This window comes from Pelmatolapia mariae, linkage group LG17, assembly GCF_036321145.2.
Source record: "Pelmatolapia mariae isolate MD_Pm_ZW linkage group LG17, Pm_UMD_F_2, whole genome shotgun sequence".
Classification (NCBI taxonomy): domain Eukaryota; kingdom Metazoa; phylum Chordata; class Actinopteri; order Cichliformes; family Cichlidae; genus Pelmatolapia; species Pelmatolapia mariae.
This window is the reverse complement of record NC_086242.1, coordinates 29,137,673-29,163,266: the sequence shown is the minus strand read 5'-3', so window position 1 is coordinate 29,163,266 and position 25,594 is coordinate 29,137,673. Positions and strand designations below refer to the sequence as shown.

Here is a 25,594-nt window from a genome sequence, read left to right as displayed (position 1 = left end):
CTGACGTCCTCTCTAGAGGGGCTTTTTTTCTGGAGTTTGCAGCCAAGCAGTTATGAGGGATATTAAATGACTTCCGATGCTCGTGTCTTTAGAAATAACTGCAGCATTAAAACAAGTATATTGGGGCATAAAGTTAATGGCAGGAATGCCATTTCGCGCATTTTGCGAAAAGGGCTTTTCATCTGAAGTGAGCAGGGGGGAGAGAAAGGCACGCATTATTATTCTCGCCACGTCGGCTACCTTAGTCTACCCTCCTTTGGCAGCTATTACAGAGGGCTACTTGTGTCTTAAACATGTGACTAAGTGAGAGAGGGGCACAGGGGAGAGCCGAAGCGCCCATGCCTGTTATCTGCTGAGCGCCTATACCTTCAGTTTCCACAGGATCTGGGCTCCTCCACACAGCGCTGCGGAGTAGGCGGGTCAAGTAGGTGGAACAAAAAAAAGAAAAAAGAAAAGAAAAAAGAAAAACGGTGCCGGGGCGGAATTCACAACGGGATATTTAACAATCTTCGTGGGGTGGCAGGTAGCCGCATTCCGTCGCATCTGTCCGAGGCTGGACCCCGCCGCTTTCTGGTAACTGCGCTAAGACAGCTTTTAATCTCCTGAACGTTAGCTCCTCTGCGCTCCTGGAGTCTTTCTCCTCCTCCCCCTCCTCCTCCTCCTTCTGCTCGTTTCTCCGATTGACTACATCTCCTGCTGGATGATTTCATTTTGTAAAGTCATTATCCCCAGAAAGGTCAGAGCCTCTGCTTCCAGGAACGTTGAATTAACTGTGGGATAAGCCGGTTGTCAACCCCAAGCGCACCCCCGACTGCTTTTCTCAAAGTTTCTCACTGGTGTAGAACCGACCATCGGATTTGTCCGGAGCAGCTTTACCTCTTTTTTTCTCGGAGTGTTTTTCTTTTTTTTCTTTCTTTTTTTTTTTGAGTGGTGTTTTTTTTCCCTCCGTGGAGTTGCAGTTGAACCCTGACAAACTGTGAAATGAGTTTCTCCACAATCTGGGCAGCTGAGAGCCACCGGGATTCGGCGAGAGCATGGGACACACTGAGTTAAACTTTCTCTGTCGTCCTAAACCGCGGTGAGTTCTTGCAATTCAGCTTAATTTGTCGAATTTGCGCGAGTATAAAGTAAAAGAAAAACCCCACGCTACCTGTGGATGTTCACCCTCATCACCGTGTTTGAATAGCTCTTTGCATCTGCTGTGACTGTGACATCAGTGAATTTCTTTGTTGCTTGACCACAGTACAATGTGAAACTCTCACGCACAGACGCACACACACAGTCTCACCCCTGCATACATGCACACAAACTCCCGTACTGTATCTGCTGACACTTTCAGGAGAGCATACACAATATTGCTTTTCATGCCTTGTCAGTTTATACATGAGCACAATCAGACTCATCTCCTCCTCCTCCTCCTTTCTCATTGCCTGTCTCCTCCACCCCCCACCCCCCCCCCACCCCCAGCCCCCTCGCCTACCCCTCCTTCACCCACACTGCCACTCTTTATCTGCCTTAACAACAAACATTTCTAATCTATATTCCTCAGGGGTGTATTGGCATTCGCTCCTGCGGAGGATCAGATCTCTTACACTGATGTGTGGACAGAGTACTGCTCGCCAAGCTCCCAGCTCTGCTCTCAGGCTGGAAGAGTGAAAAAAAAAATAGTCCCACTGATTTCATAATTATACATTGCACCCTCAAGCCTCACCCTCAAAAAAGGCACATGAGTCAAAGGCAGCCTTATGGGATCAGTGGAGGCTGCGATAATGAGCAAAATACCCTCCAAGAAAACAAATAACATTTAAAATGCTATCATAGTGGCCCAAGGGCATGCTGGCATAGGTGCTATTTGCAGTATTTTAAATGTAACTTCATGTGAAAACCCCCAACTGCAGTGGCAGGAAGGTTTATTTTGTTGCAAAGCTTCACGGTAGGAAAAAAAAAGTCAGTGAATCACTGCTGTAATTCTCATTGCCACTTGCCAGTGTTAGGCACAAGTGCCAAAGCCTCAGACTGTTTATAGGGCCACAACAGGGCCACTGTTCAGCAGTGTCCTCATCTATCCTGGGAGACTGGTGAACCCAACCGTGTCCAGGCCTGAAAGGCACACTGTCTCCTCCTATGAAAAGAGAGATTTCTCTCCTTGCATCGGTCATCTGAGCAACAAAAAAGGAAGGAGCTCAAAACGTTGTCTGATTCTACTTTTTTTTCTCTACTTCACTGCTGAGATGCCAATCGAGGCTGTATATGGCATGTAAGTCTAATTTTCTGTGTTCGTGTCTGTTTGCTTGTCCGTCAGAGTGACGATGACAGGACCATCTGTCTGTGACTGACGTGTACTTGAAAGGAAACAAATCGAGCTTGAACAGAACTTTTACAGGGCAACTGTGACTGAGCAGGAAACCAGCTATAGGCTTTTTAGACTGAGGCTAACAGGAGGCACTACATGCCTGAGAGGGCTCCTTGTTCTTACAGTTTAGTGGTGGGCAGGAGGCGGCTTCATTTGAAGGTGTGATGGCTGAAGAAGGGCGGATGTGGCGGGAGGAAGTGGGAAAAAAAAGAGCAGAAAGCACAGGAAAAGGGACGAGAAAAGCTCTGCGCAGAACATTAAGTTAATGCAACATAAAGTAGTTTTCTGTTGCTGACTTCAGGAGGATCGGTGGATGAGGTTTAGAGGGCAGAGTGGTAACAAGTGTTCAGCTTAAGAAACCCTGTAATTGATCATAATTGCTATTTTTAGGGGGCAAATTACAGTTGGCATGATGACACAATGACATAAGGAAGTAAAGTCGTAAGGTAAAGAAGAAACGAGAAGAAGAACAAGAAGATCACCTCATCTTGGTTTAGGTGGTATTTCGAGGGTCGAGTTTTGCCGGGACCGCTCAACATCTTCAGCCCATTAATTTATGATAATGAGCAAACTGACAAAGTTTCACTTCAGACAGAGAAGAGCCGCTGCAAGGAGAAGAGGGAAAAGTGGGAGAGATGAGAAGATGAGAGAAAAGCTAAAGAGGAGAAAATCAAAAAGTTTCATTGAGGGATTTGAGGCTGACTTTGGCACTAAAGTAGAATCTCTCAGATTAAGACCGACGGGGGCATTAAGCCAAAAATCTCTCTCTGAGGCAACTGGTAATTGAATGTTGAGTCTGAGCGTATTCTGTAGAGGCGCACAAACGGATGGACACAGGGCTGCTTTGAGAGCAAAATTGTACCATATTGCACATAATTCTTTACAGATCAAGTGCAGACTTCCTGTCATTAAAACAGGCAGGCGTCACGCTGTCACCCTGCCCATAAATATGCACTGACAGAGGTGGCTGAGCATGTGACTGGATGACACAGTTGTGAGGTTGCTTTTCAAATTTTAACTAGCTTACCTGTTCAGTAGTGGAAGAATCGTGCAGTGAAACATGTATTTCCATTTACAGATATTCACAGAGCCAGAGTTGCAGCAGAATACCAGAAGAAAAAAGAGCCCATAGTGAATAGTGAGGGAGGAATGTGTGCCTTTAATTTAAGAGCAACCTTTGTGTCTGTGTGTACAAGGCCACCAGCAGAAGAGGCCTATTTGTGTTCTCCGGTGATTTATAGAAGCTTCCTCTCTGTATGTTCTTGGCCACTCAGTGATATGCAGCCATATAAATGCTAGAAAGTGAGAAGTTTACAGTCTGAGGAGCAATCATTAAGACGGCTTTCCCCCTGTTTGCTTTCAGCTGAACTTTTACGCACAGCACCTTATAATGATTTACAATATTCTCGTGGATTAATCCTCACAGAGTTTTACTCGTTAAAACCTCCAACCTGCTTCACACGCCATCGATTGAGCTAAACGACTGATCTCACGTTCCCTCCACAGACAGCCACCGCAAGGCAAAGACGTATGCAGATACTGTACGCTGCCGGAGAAACACTCAGAATTTTTTCTGCCTGTGCTAACATAATTATATTGATAGTCAACACTCGGAAATCAAAGTTTGCTGTGGATTGATTTGGAGGAGCTTGAAGTGTTGCGAGCTAACTTTCTTTGCATAATGATGTGAAATGTTGATGTCAGTGTGTGAGCTGACTGGGCGCGCCGCTATCCATCTTTCATAATGAATTGTCGCTGTAGTAAATGAATGGTGCTGGGGGGGTGCTGTTTTTTGTTATCAGTTTATTGCTTCCTCCAGCCAAATTTTCCATCCTGCTTTTGCGAGGAGAAGGATTTGTCGGACTGATCTATTTCCATGTTGGCCTAGAAGACGTCTGCTGTCGAGTCTCTCCGCCTTAATAAGCTACTGTCTCATTTTGTAAATAGTCACAGAAAGATTAAATTGGATTTTTTTTAATACAAAGACATAGAGTCTTATGTGGCACATGCCTATGCCTGTTAAACATAACTACACACTGTTTCACTGTAAAGTCCCACCGTGCATTTGTGACAATAACACAGGCTGGGTTATTGGGTTATATGCTGCCTGGCTCCACTGTTGCACAGCTGCATTCATTTCATATGGAGAACAAAGAGTTTTTGTTTTTGCTGTATGACAGTAGCATCCACACTGAGCAAATGCATCATTAGTACACAGTATATTGCCTTCGCCATACTTAACTCTAATGCATTGTTTTGGGGGTCTAGTTGCTCCAGACCCTTGTAGAGGTAGGAAAAACCAACCAAACAAACAAAAAAACACTGTCTTTTAAAAAAAAACATCATCTAATGTTTGCTGAGTTTTAGGCATGTTGTTACAATTGCTGTTTAGCGAGATTTGATTTGAATAAATTCACCTGATTTCTTGTGTATCACAGATCCATGACTTACACAGTTACATGATCTGTTTTTTAAAATATATAAATTGCTTACTCTAGTAGCACCATTCCAAAATAAGTAAATATTTTTGCTTAAACATGCTCTTAATATGTTTAACCTTCAGTCCGAGGATCTATCCATATCAAAAACAACAAATAATTGTCAACATTTATAGGATATATTGTACTTTTTTGTCACCTCATTTATGAAACCAGCTGTATATTATACTATTATTCGTCTGCTATATTGTTTTTATTATTATATATATTATAAATTTTAATCATGAAAATGTTTCCCGAGTGTCATGAATCTACATACAAGAGTATGACTATGATGCTATTGTGTTTTGTTGATGATTAAAGTATCACAGGGTCACAATTTTGTCTCTATTTTGGTCTTGAAATGATACTAGTGTGCTGTAATGCACAATTCAATCAAACAAACAGAAGTTTTAACATGTATTTGTCCTTCTGTATTGTTGAAAAATAAATGTTTCGTAAGCCACAGAAAAAGATTGGCTGAGTAAATGTCATTTTGTTTGCATGATTAGTTTGTTGCACTCCTTTTTACGTAAAATGATTGGAAAACACAATTATTACGTTGGAGCATTTGTCATAAATAAAGAAAGCAGCCTAGGTATGATAATCAGAGCCATTAATAGAGTTATTTAAGATAGAATGGGGCCATAAATCATCCCACTCTGTCATTTTATTTGCTAAAATAGCTTGGTTGCTTTTTAGTTAAAAATACATTAATATACAGTAGTGTATATGATTATAGCAGCACCAGCCAATTTAAATAGGAAATGTAAATAAGTTTCCATTTTTTCTATGAGTAGACCGGAATGTATTTGCATACAAAGAGGATTAGTAAAGATAAAGAAAACTGCAGAAAATCACAAAGTCTGATAGCTTTACAGGGATAAAATGAGTTTAAAAGAGCAGTTTAATGTAAAACATGAAATGAGGGCTTGTTGTCTTCTCTTATTAATTCAGATTTTAGTATCTGAGAGCATCATGGTGGGTGTTTTTTTTTTTTAAACATTCCATCATTAAATTGGATCACCCCCATCTTCAGAAGTCTCAGAAGTAAATTTGAGAGTCCACAGAAAAACACCTACACAACAGTTTGTACAGGGAAAAAAGCACTCAGTCACACACCCACACTGCCTACACACTTCCACTGACCTTCCCCGCAGCAGCTTAGCGTTGCAATTCATGTATTACTGCTTTGGGTTTTCATGTCTAAAGTTTTTAAATGCATGTTTGTAGATCTGTAAATATGTGTGTTCATGGCTGCGCATGTAAGCACTTTGATAGTGACATTTTTATTTTTATTTATTTATTTATTTATTTTTTGGTCTTTGATGTCTTTTTCCCAGGACACCATGGGAGCTGATCCTTTTTATTTGTTTGTAAGACAGCCGGATGAGTGCAACTGGCAGTCATATTATAATTTCACAAAGGCTGTGTTTTACCCGTGGCACTGGTATGAGAGGCATTGTTGACAGTTGTAGCGGGGAAGATAACTAGGTTAATTAGGGCCAAAAACCTCATTAGTCAGCACGGAGGGGAAGATGTAAAGTTTATCAGTTCCTGTTTCCCTACTTTGAGGATGGTTTCAGGGTTGGCTTGCAGACAAGTTACAAAGTGGATCCTGTTGAAGAAATTCTAATGAAATGTTTTAATCAAATCCTCCCCCCTGCAAAGCGCATGCCTCCCCTCCATCTCTTTTTCTACTATTGTTTTCCTTCAAATGTTTTCAAATTGTGAGATATCACAAAAAGAGACTCGTTTCAATTTGCATATTTGCTGTGCCAAGAAAGTGGATCTGCTCTGTGTGTGTGTTCCAGACATGGATATGGGGACACTTTGTGAGAACACACATACATACATTTACACTTACACACACACATACACACACAGCTCAGGCAGGTGACCATTACAGCTCTGGCATTCTTCAATAAGTGAGCAGATGTTCGGGGGCTGGAAGCTCAGTTCTGTCCCAATCTCCGACGAGAACGGCTGCTGAAATTCTCAAGAAAGATTAGGCTTGGGAGTCCCCTCGTCTCATCAAGCTTACTGTATCCTCCAAAAGACGGGGTGAGAGTCAAGATCCAACACTGCACTCGGTAGCCAGCCCTATATCTCTGGAGGAAACATGTAATTTTGGCTGTTACACAAAGTTACTGGAAGAGCTGCAGCGCAGCCTGAAAGAAAAAAAAATTGTGCAGACAGATACATCTATTCATCACAAATGGAGCAGATTGGTAGGCAAGGCGAAATAAATGAGCTGTTTAGAATATTCTGTTTAGCGAAATCAATTGAGATATTAACTCAAAGTGGCAACACTGCTAATTTTGTTAATTTAGCTCAAGAAGCCCGTGAATCAATCACCCGCTTTCAAAACGAGCAACTAAAATAATGTCGAGGATATCGGCAATCACGGCTTCTATGAAATCATTTCGACTGAATGAGGAATTTGCAAACATTTTATTTCATCCCAGGGCTGCTGATTTGTAAGATTTTACAGCTGTACCATCTGAGGGCATTACAAATAATGTTTTTTATTGAATCTTTCAATGTTTTCTGGGAAAAACGGGAAAAACAAAACAAAGAGAGCCGTCGTTTTCACGCAGATGTTCCAAATAGCTGGAGGAAATGCTGGCTCCGCACTGTGCACGTCATACCTTTAATGTAACCACCAGTAGTTCTTGTGATGAAAAATGCCTTTGACTCAGTGTCTCATCTTTTCATTGACTTTTTTGCCTCGGGGAAGAACATTTTGAGAGATGACTAAGTTATGGACATGTGTTTCATTTTTGCTTGACTGGTGTTCTCGCAAAAATAAAAATAAAACAGCCAACCCTGCTTTCCAATCTGAAGTTATGTTCCGAGAACAACGGTAATTCTTTCATTGTGAAACATTGCACGTCCCGCAGCGTGTCATTACTGCAGTTGAGATACGGCACTTAATAGTCCAACAAATGTAATATCTAACAGAAGTCCACAGTAATACACATGCAATTTAGAATGGATGATACACCTACATTAGTTAGGGTGTTAGGGACTGAAATCACTGATTTGAATCTGCAAAAAATTCATTCAAATGGCTCTATTTGTGTTGGGCTCTCAATAATTGTAAGTCACTAATTGATTGTTAGGAGCTCAAATTCTAGACCCACATTCAGGAAATAAAAATATCCAAACAGCAAATTAAATATTTGCTTTTTTGGATATGTTAGAGAAAACCCTACGGCAATACTGGATGAGACCTGCAAAGCATTTTATAGAGCTTTTTTTTCTGCCATCCAACTGCTATCAACTTAATGGCTAATAACGTCGTGGCTCAGACACGGCTGTATATGTGGAGACAGGAAGAGAGATTGAGAGACAGTTAGGGAGGAACAGAGAGAGACACTGGGGAGTTTATTTCTCAATTCCACCATTAAGGAAAAGTAATGTATGAACAGTATATACCAGCCAGAGCACACAGAATCATATTTAGCCTCAGCAAGCCTTTCTTAGTTGTTAGTATCAAATCATAAAAATCTTCAGGTTCTTCCCTTTGTCATATTTCTTTTTTCCAAATTACCTTTAATACGCTTGAGGAGATACAGCAGCAAACCCAAAGGTTGTATCTTTTGCCTGAAAAGAAGAAAATAGCGTGGTCTTTTATATCACCACCATATGCTGCAGGTTAAGTATTCTGATCATATAATTGCATTTTTGTTCATTTATAGGAGGCAAGGTCTTCTTTAGTGCTGCACACACAAACACTTTTATAGATCTTGGCAGTCGATGTCAATAAGGACAATCTGCACTTTAGTGTGACTACCCGGATTTTAAGATTAAGAAAGAAAAACTAGAAGGAAACCTGAGTTTTGAGGTGATATTTTACAAATCCAGATGAGAAAATATTGACTGAAAGTATACTGCAGTAAGTCTTTGCACCTGTCAGACTTTATTGAGCACATACCGGGTTGTCTGTATTTTTATGTTCCTCCTACCTGCGTACCCCTCAACCGGTCGCAGCAGATGGCGACCCCTCCCTGAGCCTGCCTCTGCCAGATGCCCTTCCTTCCCGTTAAAAGGGAGTTTCTCCTCCCCCTTGTTGCCAGGTGCTTTCTCAGAGGGGATTATTGCAACATTGGGGTTCTCTGTGCAGCAGTGTAGGGTCTTTATCTTAGATTATCAAGTGCCTTAGAATGAATGTTGTTGTGATCTAACTCTATATAAATGAAAATGAGGTGAAGGGAATTTTGTGTGATTGCAGAGAATGGTTTAAACCCCAAGAGAAGAAATGTATTTGAAAATAACTTGACAGATGTTTTATTCAGAATTCGAAGAAAATAAGAAAGACGTAGACAGAGTTACGTATCACTTTTATTTTTTGCTGTGCCATCGATGTACGTGTCAAGTAATGACAAGACATTAAACCTTGCATATGATGAGAGTCATCAAAGATGACTTGTTAAGTATTTTTTCAGCTCAAATATTTGATGTTCAGCGGTGCTTACTGAATATAGCCTGTCATTATGATGGGCAGTGGGCGTAAAAATGTTGTAGTTTGATCCACTGTTGGCTGTGCTTCAGTGGAATGGCCATTTGTTTAACACCCTCCTCTCTTTATTGAAGTAGCAGGACAAAAAAAAAAGAAAAAAAAAAGGAAAAGCATTTCCAAATGGATATTTCTTCCCCGCAGAAATAAACAGGACCTTGTCATAGGTGTCATTTCAAAGATAAATTGCAATCTCTGAGCATTCCTGCTGCTCAAAGAAACATTATGTTTCCTCTGCAAATGTCTTGGACAATTTTTTTCTTTTACATGAAAAACAATCATGTGTCACATGACAAGGCTGAAGTGATTGTGCATGGGGGCACGTGCTGATTGTCAATTCCGTCAGAGAGCCGCTGGAAACCTTGAGAGCACAATGACAGGTGTTTACAAATCTAGGAAAAAAGGTTTATGGAATATTATGTTTTACTTTTTTCAGATTGTAAATTGAAATTATAATTACCTCAGTCCTCATAGAATAAGCCCAGCAGCCTTTTTTGAGACCTACAAAAAGATTATGAAAAGAGTGGAAAAACAATAGTCACTTGATTGTTCAAATAAACATGGATTTGCTATATGATGCCACATCTCGCCTCCTTCCAATATCATTCTTGGCATTTGCCAATCCGGAGGACGCAACGCTTCATTAAATTCATGTGTGGGAAAATCTGGTCCCCCATCATTTGCACTCCCGTCACAATTCCGTTGAGAGGACCTCACATGAACAAACAGTGCTTTCATTTTATACAGAGGTTCCAAACAGCCTCGAGCTAACTGCTGGCCCACGTCGTGCAAAATCATATTTGAGTGGATCTGCTGGAGCCCCGGTTGCTTCCTTACTGATTCAAATGAAAATTCCTTCCATCTTCTGTCTCCCAACATTTGTTTTGTTGTTTCTAGATTATATAGGGGGCTCAAGGAGGAGTGCTTTTAACACGGCTTCATGAAATGCACTGAGTGCACAAGTTGAATATGATGGCATAATCTAGAGGTAAAGTAAGAAAAAAAAGAGAGAAACGCATCTGTCTGAAAATAGCAAATGTCCGTATGTCATTAGCGATTTGATGCAAAGTTGGCTTTTAGAGGTAATTGAGGCAGATGAGGATGAGAGTGGGTTGTGTGCGGAAGGTGAGACAAAAGAAGTATGGTGGGGTGAAAAAGAGAGAAAGCGAGGCGAAGAGAATCGAGAGAGGCCCGTGTTCTCCTGCATCAGCGTTTTGGACAGCTGCCTGTTGGATGATAGGATTAGAGAGTCTTTAAATGTGACCTCTGAGCTGTATTTTGATATTAACATGCCAGAAACGGCCCTCTGAGCAAGGTCACTTTATACACATACAATGTAAAGTAGAAAAAAACAAAGCACTTCATCTGTGTTATGAGAGGCTGGAGGTAGGTGTGGATTCATCTAACAGAGCTGCACTAGCAGCTTATTTTTGGGGTCATTTTACTGCAGCAGAGGCACACTGTCAGTATACAGCAACTTGTTCTCAAACTTCACACTATAGGATAGTAACCCGTAACTTTGGTGTCAGATTTTTGACAAAACACACACAAAGCATAACTGCTCACTGTGTGGCAGTGTCTCTGCTGAAGGAATAGGGACGGAGAAAGAAAAGTGAAACGCTCAAGCTCAAACGGAGAGCGTGGCAGACGATAACAGAAATGCTGGGAAGACAGAGGTCTCTCTGTCACAGTCGAATAAACTATTCAGCGCTGCTGGAATGCGAGGAGAAATTGCTGAAGGAAACACTCACAGTTTAACTGCATCAACAACAAAGAAGTTGAAAGAGATCCGGGGGAGGATTTGCCCTGTTTTGGCACCGGGTAACACTGTTCCCGGCCCTGTTTCATTAAAACTGTACCACGTTTCTGCCTACTGCATGTTATACAAGACCTTAAGGTAATGTGTACTTATCAAAACTGCAGACTTGTGGGTGTAGTCTTTGACCTAACCTGACTTGATCTGTTAGTTTTTCCGTTTGATCAAGTCTTTCCCAGTTAGATTATCATAAAGATGATTTTTCCACCATCGGCAAAAAAAAAATAAAAATAAAAAAGTGCAAGCTATGCAAATGATAAAGCAGTGGGCTGCTATGAGAGCAAATAATTTTTCTGATCCAGTTCATCAGGTTTCAGTGCAGGGTCACAGCTGGGCAAAGTTCACCTCAGTCTCATAAAGCGCTGTCTCCATTGGCTGTCCCTGCAGAGTTCCTCCCCTCCCACATCCAGCTTTTCATCGCCTCATCCATGTCTGGCTTTCCCCTTTGTGTCTGTGGCTCTACAATGTAAAGCTGTAACATGCATTAGCAGGACAGCTTTTTCTTTCTGTTTGTCTGTGTCTGTTTTTGTAAAAGGTGGGTTTTCAGGGGCTGGATGCATCCCAACTCCAGTCACTGAGTCAGATGTCCCACCCTTCAGCTGTTAACACAGAGGAACCCTGGCATGTTAGGAGGAGTCTAACAGACAGGGAGTCTGCTCTTTGCAGGTTTTAATAAACTTAAGATCTATTCCCAGCTGTAGAATCAAAGACTTGACTGCTCTGGACTGCTCCGAAATGTGACTTTTTGACTCAGCTCCCTGAAGTCTTGAGCTCACAGAAGATTTGAAGGTAAAATAACTCAAGACCAGAGTCAGGCTAGAGACTAATTTCTTCAATTTTGGCAATGTACTTTAAGCACCATGCAGCAGCTGTGAAAGAAAAATGTTCCACAAAATACTCGAACAGCTTGGATTATGACTCAGTTTAATACTTATAACCCAACTTGGACATTTGAGTTTAGATTTGAGACCTGCACTGGTGCAATTGAGACTTAACTGCCTGTTGGAGATCTGAATATGCATGTCTTTTTTTAAAAAAAAACAAAAACATTTTGCATAGTTCAACGATGTCATGCAAAAACCAAATTGCATGTACAGGCATTAGCATGTGCTTTCTGTTAATTAAAAGCACACTAAACCATAAAGCTGGTTATACAAATGTTTACATAAACACAAGTGAGAATGAACACACACACCAGGGTTTGACAAACTGAGTCTGGGGAGTGCTGACAGCGATGTCAGACTGAAATCAATTTCCAAATTGCCAGCTCATCTCATCTCATTAAAATGACTAAATTAAAGTCCTCCTGCATGTTTAACTTTCAATAATTAACCCTGTAGATGAATATATCATCGTATTTGATAGCAATTTTGTTCTTTTTTTTGTTCCCTTTACCCACCTCAAGCTGTGGTGTGTTCTTCCAGTGCTGTCGCCTGCATTGTCTGAGAGCAGTGATTTTTCAAACCTTCACACCCCCGGTCATATGGCTGACTTAACTTGACAGATTGTCATCACAATACTGTAATGGGACTCACCCCCCCACCCCCAATACCCCAACACACATACATGCACACACACTGCAGAGGAGATGATTGACAGAACTCAAAATGGTGATAGAGACTAATGTGAGCTCTGGACAACAGTCTGAACAGCAGGTAGTCTGATAAATCACAGCAGCCAAGACTTTTTATCTTAAAGTGTGTCTGTGCGTGTGGGAGTGTGTTCTTCCTTCCCTTGATTTGCATGAAACTGCAGCTCTTAATAGATGTGTTGCGGTGTGACAGTAAAGTGTTCGAGTATGACGGGGATAGTTTTAAAAACAGCAGCAAAGCAATTATTCACCAAGTTAAAGAGATGAATTCATAATTAGAATCATGCCAGTTTAGACGTTTTTCTTCCTGGTGAAACTTCTACATCCTAATATTTCTGCAAATCACAGCGCCAGACTGCAATAGAAGTGTGTAAAAATAGTAATCAAGTCTGCAAAACTTTTCAGTTTTTGCTCATATTAATTTCTTTTGGATGGAAATCCCAACTCACATGGAGCAGTGAACGCAGTGAATTGTAACAAAAGTGAAATACACTTTTTTTTGGGCGGGGGGCTAAATGGTTTGGTGTCTCTCTAAAGTAAGATGGATTCATGGCACATTATTGCTAGAGATGGCACGATACCACTTTTTTATGTCCGATACCGATATCATAAATTTGGATATCTGCCGATACCGATATGAATCCGATATAGTGTAATTTTTAATGAATAAAACTGTTGTTGTTTTTTTATATCTTGATGCATTTTGTATAAGTTCACACTCAAGTTTTAAAAAACAAAACACTAAAGTTATTCTGTTATACCTGTATGCAAAAAATACACTGCACCCAAAATATTTCATAGTTCAACAATACTGATCTATCTAATTTACTTAAACCTACACTATCCTCCCTATTCTGGTATTTTAAAGAGTACTTAGCAGAAATATTAAACAACCTAACTAATAGGGTTGCAAACTCCCAGCCAAAAATAATAGGCAACCACCCCCCCACCCTCCGCCTTGTGATGCTTGATCGACGCAATCTTTCTTCAACAGAATTGCAGACTGCACAGATGGTATCTTCCCAAAAGAAAAGAGTACTATAGCTTACTAGGGTATATTAGACTTAATAGTTACTATATACAGTAATGGACTTCTATACATTTTACATCAGATTAAAACTTTGGGTGTAAGATTCAGATAATTATTTATGAAAAGATAAACATTTTAAATGAGAATAAGAAAGAAAAGTATTTCTTTGTGCCCTCCTTTCCCTGTTAATGCCCTACCTGCCCCCCTGGCAAAACTTTGCTAGACCCGCCCCTGCACAGTTACCAGGTCTGCTACGTAAAAAAGAATCCTAGTGTAGAAAGTAATATTAAATAAATTCTAATTGTTGTTTCTGTTGTTTAGCCGCTGGTTTCTGGTGCAAAGTGGGCCAAAAACAAGAGAGACGGGAGTGGCGACATAAAAGCCGATCATTAATCAGTTTCATGATTGATTGAAGTAGCAACTGGAGAGGGAGAGAGAGGCAGTCGCTCCATATATCGGTTGTTAAGCTTAACGTGGGAATGCTTTACAAACATTCAGAGATGAACTTACACACTTGCTTTACTTCTCTCTGGGATAACTTTCTAGGAGATGAAATGTCGGTTTGGTAGCGAGGCTCCAAATGCTCAATCAGACCGCCGACAGGTCTCACGCTACAGCCGCTCTATCACGTGAGGCATACTGCTCCGACGTGCTAAGGTCATGAGCTGACTTACGCCATGTCGCAAGTTTTGCTTTCGAGGTGCTTTCGTGACATTTAATGGATCGGATTACATTTTTTATTTCTCTCTGATATCCGATCCAGTAATTTAGGTCAGTATCAGACCGATACCGATACGTAATATCCAGTGTTGGGAAGGTTACTTTTAAAATGTATTCCATTACAGAATACTCAATACATGCCCCAAAATGTATTCTGTAACGTATTCCGTTACGTTACTCAATGAGAGTAACGTATTCTGAATACTTTGGATTACTTAATATATTATCATGCTGTTTACAACTACGTGAATGTACTATTGCTGTGATTTATTACTGTTACTGAAGGTCCGCGGCTCCGAACCGTAGTAAAGGGACCTCTGACTAATACGGTGGGTTCCGTGTCGGGCTCGTAGCTGAAAACTAGCTTTACTTTGTTGTCTGGGTCAACTTTGCTTGCCAGAGACAGAGAGAGGCGTTGAAAGGCTGCTCCAACGGAACTTATTGTTTCGGAGGAAAACACGAACACAGTGTACAGTCGAGTCTTAATAGCTTACTTACAGCTGGGCTCGTCAGGCACTCTTCTTGGCTGCGGTGGTTATTATTATATTTACATGCTTCCAGCTCCCGTTTTTGCTCGGACTTTTCCTTTCTCTCCCTCCCTCGCTCACAGACACATAACGTGTATGGTAGTCCATTCTCGCTGCAGCACGGACTACACTGCCCATGAGGCTACATTCTTTAGGGCCATGCCTGTAGCATTCTGCCTTTTAGCTTAGCACAACAACAACAACAAAAAAGCGCTCTCTCACCCAGGAAACACGCAGAGAGAGAGCGCGTCACCCTGTAACCATGGCAACCGTAACGCTACCGCCTGGAACAACAGAGCGTAGCTGTCAAACAAACCCAAACAGTCCTGACCCGCGACAATATGAAACAGGAAAGTACCGCCGTGTAATCCATTTATTTCAACAAAGTAACTGTATTCTGAATACCACCTTTTTAAACGGTAACTGTAACGGAATACAGTTACTCATATTTTGTATTCTAAATACGTAACGGCGGTACATGTATTCCGTTACTCCCCAACACTGGTAATATCGGATCGGTCCATCTCTAATTATTGCAGGGTCTTTTTGCTTGAAAATACTGCAATTTTGGTGGTAAACTCTATGTTATTGCTTTCTCATCATGCTCCAGGAAAATTATTTCTCTTTTTGTGTGTAAAGTAGGGCTATAATTAATGATTGGGTGTGTTTAATTATTGGCAATCTCTCTTTTTTTGTGCGTTTGCATTATCAAAGAAATCATGTACCACAATGTCTGAAAAAACCTGTAAAACACAGAATGGATATTTTGTAGCTGCTTTTGATTTCAGGTTTATTTTGTTGAGCGTTTTATGTATTTATTTAAAATAGCATGACATTTTGAAGTCCCTTGTTTTGTACAGTTTTTCATAGTCTGATGTTTTCAGTATTTTCAGATATATTGCAGACATTTTAACAGTTTGCTGTAAAAATGCATAATTATTATACAGTAATGTTCATTTTTTTTCGCTTTAAGACAGCAAACTACTGTTACATTTAAATTCAGATTTCATTTAGAGATGCTGTAATGGTTCCTTTGGATTAGGCTTTGGTTGCTGTGGATCAGTGATGTGTTTTCCTGTGCTTCTGGGAGTGAGAAGGTTTGAACTAGAACTGGGACACCATGATAGAGGCTTTAGTGGTTACTTCCATTAGGCCAGGTTTCATAATGTTCCATATCTGTGTGATAAAAGAAGAATGGAAACTTGGAGGAAAAGAAAATGCTTAAATGGGGCACAGGTATAGACATTTTACAGTAAAACAATGAAGCAACAGTATAATGGCAACCAAACAGTTGACAGTATTCTACTGCAAATCTTATATTCTTTACATCACAGTGCATCATTTCTTTTACAGTAAGAAACTGTTTTTATAGATTACAGTAAACACACTGTAAAATGACTTGTCATTATTTTACAGTAAAGTAACATGAAATTTTACTGAAGCAGCACCATTAAAAGCAGGTGCTCACAAGCTTAAATTAGCAGGTGTCATTTTTACATTTATTAATTCAAGTTCCACATAATGAACCTGATTCAAACAGCATTGCCACACAGAGCTGTTCAACATATTCTGAGGATTTTTTCTTGTTTATTTGTCTTTGTAGCCGAGCGTCTTCCTTGCTGGTTGTGGGTGTTTGTTTATTTGCTGAACTGTGTGTTTGTGCTTTTGCTTTAGGTGTTCGGGGGGCATTGAGGCGATGCAGGTCCCTCGGTCATCCCAGTGGCGGAGCCAGCTAATGACAAGTATCTTTGGCTGCTGAACGCCCCCCACCACCACCACCATCACCACCACCCTCATCCCTCCTACCCTCCATCCATCTCTGATGGCTCTATGGGGCGTCGTCAGCCTCAGCCTTCACTGCTGGGTGTGTTTATGGTCCAGTGTAACAGCAACAGCAACATCAGCCAGCCTCCCAAATGACAAACCTGGGGGACCCCTGGACTGGCTCCTGTCTGATAAGGGGCCCTTCCACCACTCCCCAGAGTACATCGACTTTGTGGAAAAGAACCGGCAAGGTTTCTCCACCAGATACAAGATATACAGGTGAGTTGTGACTGCAGAATGAGGAGACGTTTTTACACTGTATTTACTACTGCCAAATCGCTACCCTATTATATGCATGACAGATCTCACAGCAGTCGCATCAAATAGTCTCTGTGGTTGTCCTTTGAAAGATCAGCTGTGTGTAAATAAGGCCACATGATATCGATGTTAATGTGTTTACATTTTGAGGTTAGTCACAGTCTCAGCATTTTGTTAACTCCAGGCTTCTGTGTACAGTCAGTATGCACATGCCAAACACTTTAACCGCTAACAGAGAAAGGCTGACACCAAAATTCTTTAGCTTGTGAATATATTGCACCTATTATTACAATTTAAAAGTCTTAAAATATATTAAACAGTCAGCTTATTTTGATTCAATGCAGTTAGCAACCAACAATCTAGCAAAAGACACAGTTACAGTAGGCAATACATTCATTGTGTGGCCTATGCATTGATTTTGGGACTGTTCAAAGAAAGAGACATTGGCAGTGACTATTTCCTGTAGGTACCACCGGGCGATTATCAGTCTGCTGTTGCATATTTTGTGGTGTGTAATAAGAAAGATTTACACATGTATTCTTCATAATTAATGTGAAATGTGAATTTCGGCAACCTCAGAGCTAAATGAAAGTCCTTTACTGACCCACATAAAGCACTGTAGTGAAAATGATAATCCTTGCAATGCAATGAAGCCGCTTCATGTAAATGAAATGATGGAGATGAGGAAGGAAAGGAGTAAACTTTTATCTGTCACGGTTGGAAAAGCTTTTAAAAGCATGCTCGTACATCTGTTGTAGAATACGTGTAAGGGACAAGTCAAAGTTAAAGAGAAAGATATTGCAGGGGGATTTTATTCTGAAAATACACATTTCAGGGTACCAAGGGTTTTTAGGACATCTTCCATTCCCTGTTTTCTATTTTTGCAACGTGTATGGGAGGAGAGAAAATTCAACATAACTGTAGAGCATTGGGTGGGCAGTATGCTTTATGAAATCCCTGTTCATGGCTCTTTAATACACAGACTGTATTATTTGGCTTGCATTGTCATGCATTAAAGCATCCTCACAGCACAGTGCTCACAGGATAATTGACACGCTTAGACAGAATCATGATGTATTACATGCACGCACGCTGCTATCAGCTGGTTCTATATCACATTCTGCTGCTCTCCAAACCCTCGGGGAGTCACCTGATCAGGTGGTCAAATCAGATCTGTTGATTAGCACTGTAAAAGAAGAAAGATTTGCCATGACAGCACAGTCAGAGGTATCGCCACGCGACCAAATTAGTGGAGATTGTGTCATGAATCATATCCGTCGTCGTTTAGGAGGATGTTGTCCAGGCTTCTGGAAATAGACAGACGGGATTCCTGTCGTCTACGGATCGTTGTAAGGATGCTTTATGGCTTCTGTGATCGGTTGCTGTGTTCGAGCTTTTTAATATTTCCTTCCCTGGCAAAAAGCAGTGGTCCGCTGGAGCTGAGCTGCATGGGCGGCAAGATTAATAGTCTTATCATGTGGCCAAGTGATTAGTGAGCTCTTAGTACTTATTACTCTGCATTATCACAGAATCCCTGGAGAGGCTTCTGTCAGCTGTAAGGTTGTGTTTGAGGCCCTCTAGATTACTACAATGCGGCATTGATTAATAGTGATTATATTAAAAGGAAAAACCAACCTAAAAAGTAAATAGCCTGTAAATCTTCCCAAATTGAATTCACTTGGATTCAGTCCCATTTGATTTCAGTAACCGACACAGACATGGGCGGATACAGCTGCGTGTTTTTGTTCTAGCAAAAAAACCCAACAACAACAACTTTCTTTTCAGTCCCAGTGTTGGGGGGTGAAGTGTAGTGATGAGTTTGGGCACACACACCTGGAGCTAGCTCATAAAAAATTCAGGGATGATTGTTTTATTAAAGAAATGTGGGCCCGTTGCAGTTTTCTCCCAAGGGGGTCAAACCCCATGGTTATGCCCCTGTTGTGTTACAAATGTCCTTAAATTTCCAGTCAGGCTATTTCTGTACTACAAGAACAGATAGCTATGCACTGTTATGGTAATCACTGACCCTTTTTTGGCCTGCGAAAGATTAAATGATTCCTACTTACTACTCCTCAAAACCAAAAGATAGCGAGCACATCTTCAAAGACTGATGTTTGCATCTATTTAAATAAAAGGGACCTAAATAGGTGTGGTGTTGATTGGTTTTGATTCAGCTTTTTTATTAGGTATCTGAGCAGGGTATTTCCTCAAAAGTTACAATCCTGTCTAAACTTTAAATTACATTTAAACAGAATACAATTATTGAAATTTCATGAACCCATATTTTATTCATAATAGAACATTGAACATTTATTAAGTGCTTTCACTGAGAAAATGTACCATTTAAGAAATAATAAGGTTGTTTTGAATTCAGTGGCAGCGTAACATCTCAGAAAGGTTGGGTTATGGCAACAAAAAATTGAGAAAAGTCAATGGTATAGGTCAGTAACATGATTGGGGGTAAAAGGAGCATCTTAGTGAGACAGTTTCTCAGATGTAAAGATGGGCAGAGGTTCACCAATGTGCAAAAATCTCCCTAAAGACTGTTGTTTAAAAAAAGAGGGGATGCTACACAGTGGTAAACATGGTCCTGTCCCAACCTTTTGAGACATGTTCCTGCCATCACATTCATGATTTTATTTTCTTTTTCAGTTCTTATTTTTTCGCACTATGTCACTAAAACATGTTTTTATTTACATTTTACACAATGTTTTTGGAACTGTGGCTGTATAATAGCAATTTACTTTATTTCTTATATCCATAATGCAATGTTGGAATATTGTCTTAACACAAGCAGCCACACAAGGTAAGGTTTAATTTGTATGGCAACATAGTTTTGTGATTTAGAAAAATCTGACCACATTATATATACAATCAATCTAATAAAAATTTACTGAGGAATTACAGATTTTTTTATTTTATTTTTTTAAATTAGACTGTATTTAAAAGTTGGAAGTACCACCCTGCGGTTAGAGATTTACCACTGTGTAGCCTAGAGAATTTCACTTTTTGCTATTGTGACTCGTAGGAGGGAAAACCTGACTATTAAATTGCTTACTGGCTGCAGAAGTATAACTGACAAGTCCTTAGTATTTTCAGTATGACTTTAAGTGATCATTGAACCAGTAACCAGTATAAATTTGGTCAGCTGGTCATTCCTTCTTCTATATGAAGTCATTTTGTAACCTGAAGAGTCATCATTGCTGGCAATTAAATATAATACAAGTTTAAGCACTTGGTTTCACTCTTCAGACACACCACCACCAAGCAGTTACATATTTTGCCAATATACATGGGTGTTTTCTGGTTCAGTACTAACTAGAATACTTTCCAGTCTATAGCGTTTGATATTGGAAATGCACTCAGAATCAGTATGTATGCTTTCTGAGATGACTAAATAAGTGGCATATATATATATATATATATATATATATATATATATATATATATATATATATAATTTCATAACTGCTTAGCTTTATCTTGCTACCCCATTAGTGTTTGTTGTGGAAGTTGCTGAGCTGAAGCTCTGGTCAACCTACACCGTCTTGACACTTGAATGCATTTAAATGACTTTTGTGTGGAGATAAATATTCCTGGCTTATCTAACACAAACCTTGCAGTATCTCTCAAGATGAGACAAGCCCAAAGGTGCTTTTACTGTAATATTTGTCACTACAAGCAAATTGCCTTTCAGCTCAATCATTATCTGCTGCCTTTTATCATTATTATTAGTAGCATTAGCAGATAAAACCAATGGATTCCTTATAGCATATTATATTATAGCTGTGTTTATTCAATGCTCATTGTTTTAAGAATTCCACTAAATTCCAGATAAAATCCTTTTTGCTGTATGAAGCGATTTGGGAGCTATTAAAACTGTTTTGCAGTAAGCTTGCCATCTCACCCGCGGTATGCAAAAACATTTTTTTTATATTCTGTAATATACTCAGTGATATGTGAAGTGATCTTGGTGACCCCATAGTGTGCAGATTAAATAATATTGTTGTTCCTTCTTTTATTTGGTGTGGGATTTTGTAGATGTGACTTGGTCTGCATCGAGCGACCTTTGCTATTTGTCTAGGTAGTAAGACGCTTCACTTTGATGAACGTTTGTACTTTATTAAATGTCACATGTAACTCATCTGTCTGCCTATGCAGAGAGAAGTTCTGCACATGCCCTTTAAATTGGGTTGTGGTGGGTTACCAGGTTTTGTGACAGATGAGTTCAAAGTATACGTATTATGTGGAGTGTGTTAGATTAGAAAGATTAGCTGGCAATTACACACACACACACACACACACACACACACACACACACACACACACACACACACACACACACACACACACACACAATAGAATTCGACTTAAGTCATGAAAGTAATAACAGATAGTTTTGAAATAATAGAGAAACTCTGGAAGCACAGCGGTGTTGGCAAGTATTATCAGAGCATTATGTATGCTGTGATTACTGATTGAATCCCAGTATTAAAAGATCCATTCCTTAGTCTCTTCCTCAAAATGAGGACTTTATGCATAAATTAATAAGCTAGAGTAACATCAAACCTACCATAAACATCTCTCTCTTACTCCATAAAATAAAATGTAGCAAATAAATACATCCAAGAATATAATCTGCTCCCAGTTTGAGTGCATCTCTCTCACATGCACAAACATGCCACATGTGGAGGTTAGCTGACAAATGACAGGTGGAGTAAAATAGCAGCATCAACATCACCGACTTACCGGCATGTTATGTTACAGTAAGCAATAGACCGAACACCAAGAGCTAGAGAGAGAGAGAGAGAGAGAAATGCATTGTCATCATAGGATGATTTCAGGCGTGTCAATTCACTTGACTTGAAATTTGCTGTTAAATGAAAAACTTTTGCAACATACAAAATAAAGTTGCTGGTGTAGCCTGAAAATCCTGACTGCTGACTAATAATAGGTGCAATATATTCACTTTCTGTTCTTCTAGTATGTTGTATGCTACTGCTAACACGTAGGGGCCCTTAGATTGATTTGTTCATGAGTCCGGATTGGACCAACATTTGATCCAAAGATGTGTGTCCATATTACGCATAGGTTTCCTGTACATGTCGAGGACCAAGATGTTTGACAAAAGTGGAAGAAGAAAATTAACGGACAGGATTTTTGTTCCTAATAACAACAGTAGAAAAAGGTTTTAGTTAACCATTTTAACAGTGATAAGTATGAGGCTGCTTAGTTTAACACTAAACAGGCGATGTCAGTTAAGTTAACAGTGCTCACCAGGTGGTTGCCAATTTATAGTTACATACCCAGCTTATTATACCAGCTGGGTGTCTGATGACCGGTAGAGTGTATGTATTCTATTTTATTTTATTATTATTATTTTATTTTATTCTTACTATTGAGCTGGGTGACCTTCCTGCATCCTCATTTTCTAGCATTTGTCTCCCTTCAGTGTGGGTTAATCCTTTCTATTTTCATTAAACTACATTGATTCACTCCAAATGACATCCTGATTCCCTTGCTGTGGATCCTGGTGATGTGGATCAGTGAGTTAATTTTTTTTAGTCACTCTTGACTTAGCTTGATGTCACCAATGTGCAGGTGGTGGCTGATCATCATTCCACTTATAAATATATCCACTCTTTGTGATGAGCTGGCTTAGAGGATTAAGGCCTATGCAGAACAGCAGTGGGAACAGTGCATCACTTTGGTCTTTTTTGCACTTGGTGATGACTTGTGCAACTGATTTGGAGTTGGTCTATAGCTCCTCTCCTTTCCCACTGAGTTGCTGATGAAGGTAATGGTCATCTGTGACACTCCCCATGTGCATTAATAAGCCTTGGTCGCCCATGACCCTGTCACTGGTCACTGTTCCTTCTTTGGATCACTTTTGATAGATACTGACCACTGCAGACCGGGCATGCACCACAAGAGCTGCCATTTTGGAGATTCTCTGAGCCAGTCGTCTGGCCATCATGCTTTTGCTTTTGTCAAAGTTGCCCAAATTCGTATGCTTGCCCAGTTTTCCTGCTTCTATAACACATCAACTTTCTCGTATTTCAGCTGTGATAGACTTATGACTCTATGGGTCTGTTCCTGTGCTGCCATAATCAGAGCCTCTGTGCTGTCCTTTAAGTGGGCCTCTTCCTCTATTTGTTGATCGTACATCCCAGGTGCATCGGTCACTCGGTCTGTCTTCAGCTAGCTTGGGCATTCTTGAAACAGCTCATCTCAGGGTGGGGGGCATCTTCCTGATCTATTTTTTCAGATTGTTGATTGTCACGCTGACACTCACTAAACCTTGCACTCCCTCTTTCTGTTGCGCATGGAGTCTCAGGGTGCTGGACTTTCTGTGGCCGGCTTGTTATTCCAGCAAGGTATCTGATGACTGGTACACTGCAAAACATCAAAATCTTGCCAAGTAAATTTGTCTTATTTCTAGTCAAAATTATCTCATTACACTTAAAATAAGACAAAATCAGCTACAGGGCAACATTTCAGTAAACTAAAGGAACTTGTTTCAAGACAGTGAATCTTGAAACTAGAGAAAACTAGAGATTTTTCACTGGCAGATTTTTTCACTTATTTCAAGCTAAAATACCTCGTATTAAGTGAAAAAAATCTGCCAGTGGAACAAGTGAAAAATCTCTAGTTTTCTCTAGTTTCAAGATTCACTGTCTTAAAACAAGCTCCTTTAGTTTACTGAAATGTTGCCCTGTAGCTGACTGTGTCTTATTTTAAGTGTAATGAGATAATTTTGACTAGAAATAAGACAAATATACTTGGTAAGATTTTGAGTTTTTGCAGTGTAGGGTGTATGTATTGATGGCTTGGATCTTATTCTTATTGTTGAGATGGCTTACCTTTTAGAGGTGTTTTGCTGGCTGACCTTCTTGTGTCTTTATCATGGTTCCCATTGGCCTGTGGGATATCAGGTACTTTCCTGTTTGTCTCCTATTCTGCCATCTGGCAACTCCAACTCAATCCCAGTCCGGATCACCTTCCCTCTCTTTCATCTGTCTTTCTGTCTACTGCTCTCTCTTTATATGTATGTGTGTGTTTATGTGTTTTTGTTTTATATCAGAGATGAGATGTAACAGGATTCATACCTTCCAAAAACCTCAACTCTTGAGTGGTCAATCCACAGACAATTTTCCGAAATGTCTCATGGACCATCAAGACGTTTTTGGCTAATGCGAAATTAACCTTTGTTGTTCATATAGGCTTAGACAGATTTAGAAAGCTTTTTTCTTTTCCCTAATAAGTGAATCATCATTTAAAAATTGCATTTTTTGGTTATTATGGGTATCTTTGTCTAATATAAAAGTGGGCAATCTGAAACATGTAAATGTGACATGTTAAAAGATCAAACCTTTTAAAATAAACTCCAGTCTTTCAACATGCTGAAGTCAATTTAGTCTACCACTCCTAAAGCTGCTGTCAACATAGATATTGAAGTCATCAACAACACATAATTGCTTCACACTTCAAATTAAGGACACATAATTAAACTACTACAACCATTTTCAGTGGAATTAATTACAGCACAGATAGCATCAATGTGTCTTTGAGCGCCACTGTACATTAACGAATAGTGGACTAAAACAATGGGATTCTTCTAATTATTCCTAATTTATTTATTCAACATGCCAGAGTACTTATGATGCACCCATTCTTTGTGTTCAACTTGATCACAACAAAGCGGCTTATGGTTTGATATAAGAGGCACTTCAGCTACAATGAACAACAGCAGAGTTCCTAAACCACAAGGGAGACTGCAGGTGCTCTGAAGAGGGTTGAGGTGAGTGTTTTAGAGCAAACTCCCTCAGCGCTGCTTCTCAACATCCCACTGCTACATTCTAACTGATGTTCTCTGTCTTATCTCCTCTCCTGAAATCCCCTTAGAGGTTTTGACAACTCCAAGTTCTCCCATGAGGTAAATAATCTGGAAAAAGAACCATAATAAATAGTAGGCTTTTTAAGACTCTTCCCTTTGATTGTTTTGGAAAAAGTGTTGCTCTCTTAGCACTTGGTTGTTTTGGAAGTGAAATAAAAAGCATTCCACAATTATTTAAATCAGTAAAGATCATAAAAGTATTAAAGAGGCAATGATTCCACTGTAAATGGACAAAATGCAGGCTCATTTGCTTTAATTTTTTTTCTCATTGTCATTGTCATTCCTTTAGTGCCATCATGACTTTGACGTTTACAGTTTCGAGTGAAATATCTCTGTGACTTACAACTGGCTTGTCAGATATTTTATTCAGATTGCTTGGTTTCAGCCACAGTTTGTTTTAGGCTAATTTGCAATGAACACACAGCACTGTGGCACTTGACATGCGTTACATCTGCTAAATAGGAACGTAGGTTATTAGCATCAGCGCTGACATTACCATTTAGCTCAAAGCACTGTGAGAACAGCACAGCCTCACCCAACCATTGCACTCACAGCATCAGACTGTAACTCCTGTTGAAA

General features: G+C 39.9%; 1 protein-coding gene across 3 annotated transcripts in view; it reads left to right on the top strand.

Annotated features, from left to right (window-relative positions):
- The first annotated feature begins 425 nt into the window (after positions 1–425).
- The window catches only part of brinp3a.2 (bone morphogenetic protein/retinoic acid inducible neural-specific 3a, tandem duplicate 2), a 58,663-nt gene continuing 33,494 nt past the window's right edge, over positions 426–25,594 (top strand). For 2 of the 3 annotated variants that reach the window (XM_065469478.1, XM_063500896.1), the window contains exons 1-2: positions 2,153–2,257; positions 16,711–17,079. In XM_065469478.1, the coding sequence (XP_065325550.1) occupies positions 16,859–17,079 (221 nt within the window). In that variant the 5' untranslated portion in view covers positions 2,153–2,257; positions 16,711–16,858. Of the gene's footprint in view, positions 1,079–2,152; positions 2,258–16,710; positions 17,080–25,594 lie in introns of those variants that run through there. The other variant, XM_063500895.1, reaches the window with a different exon arrangement.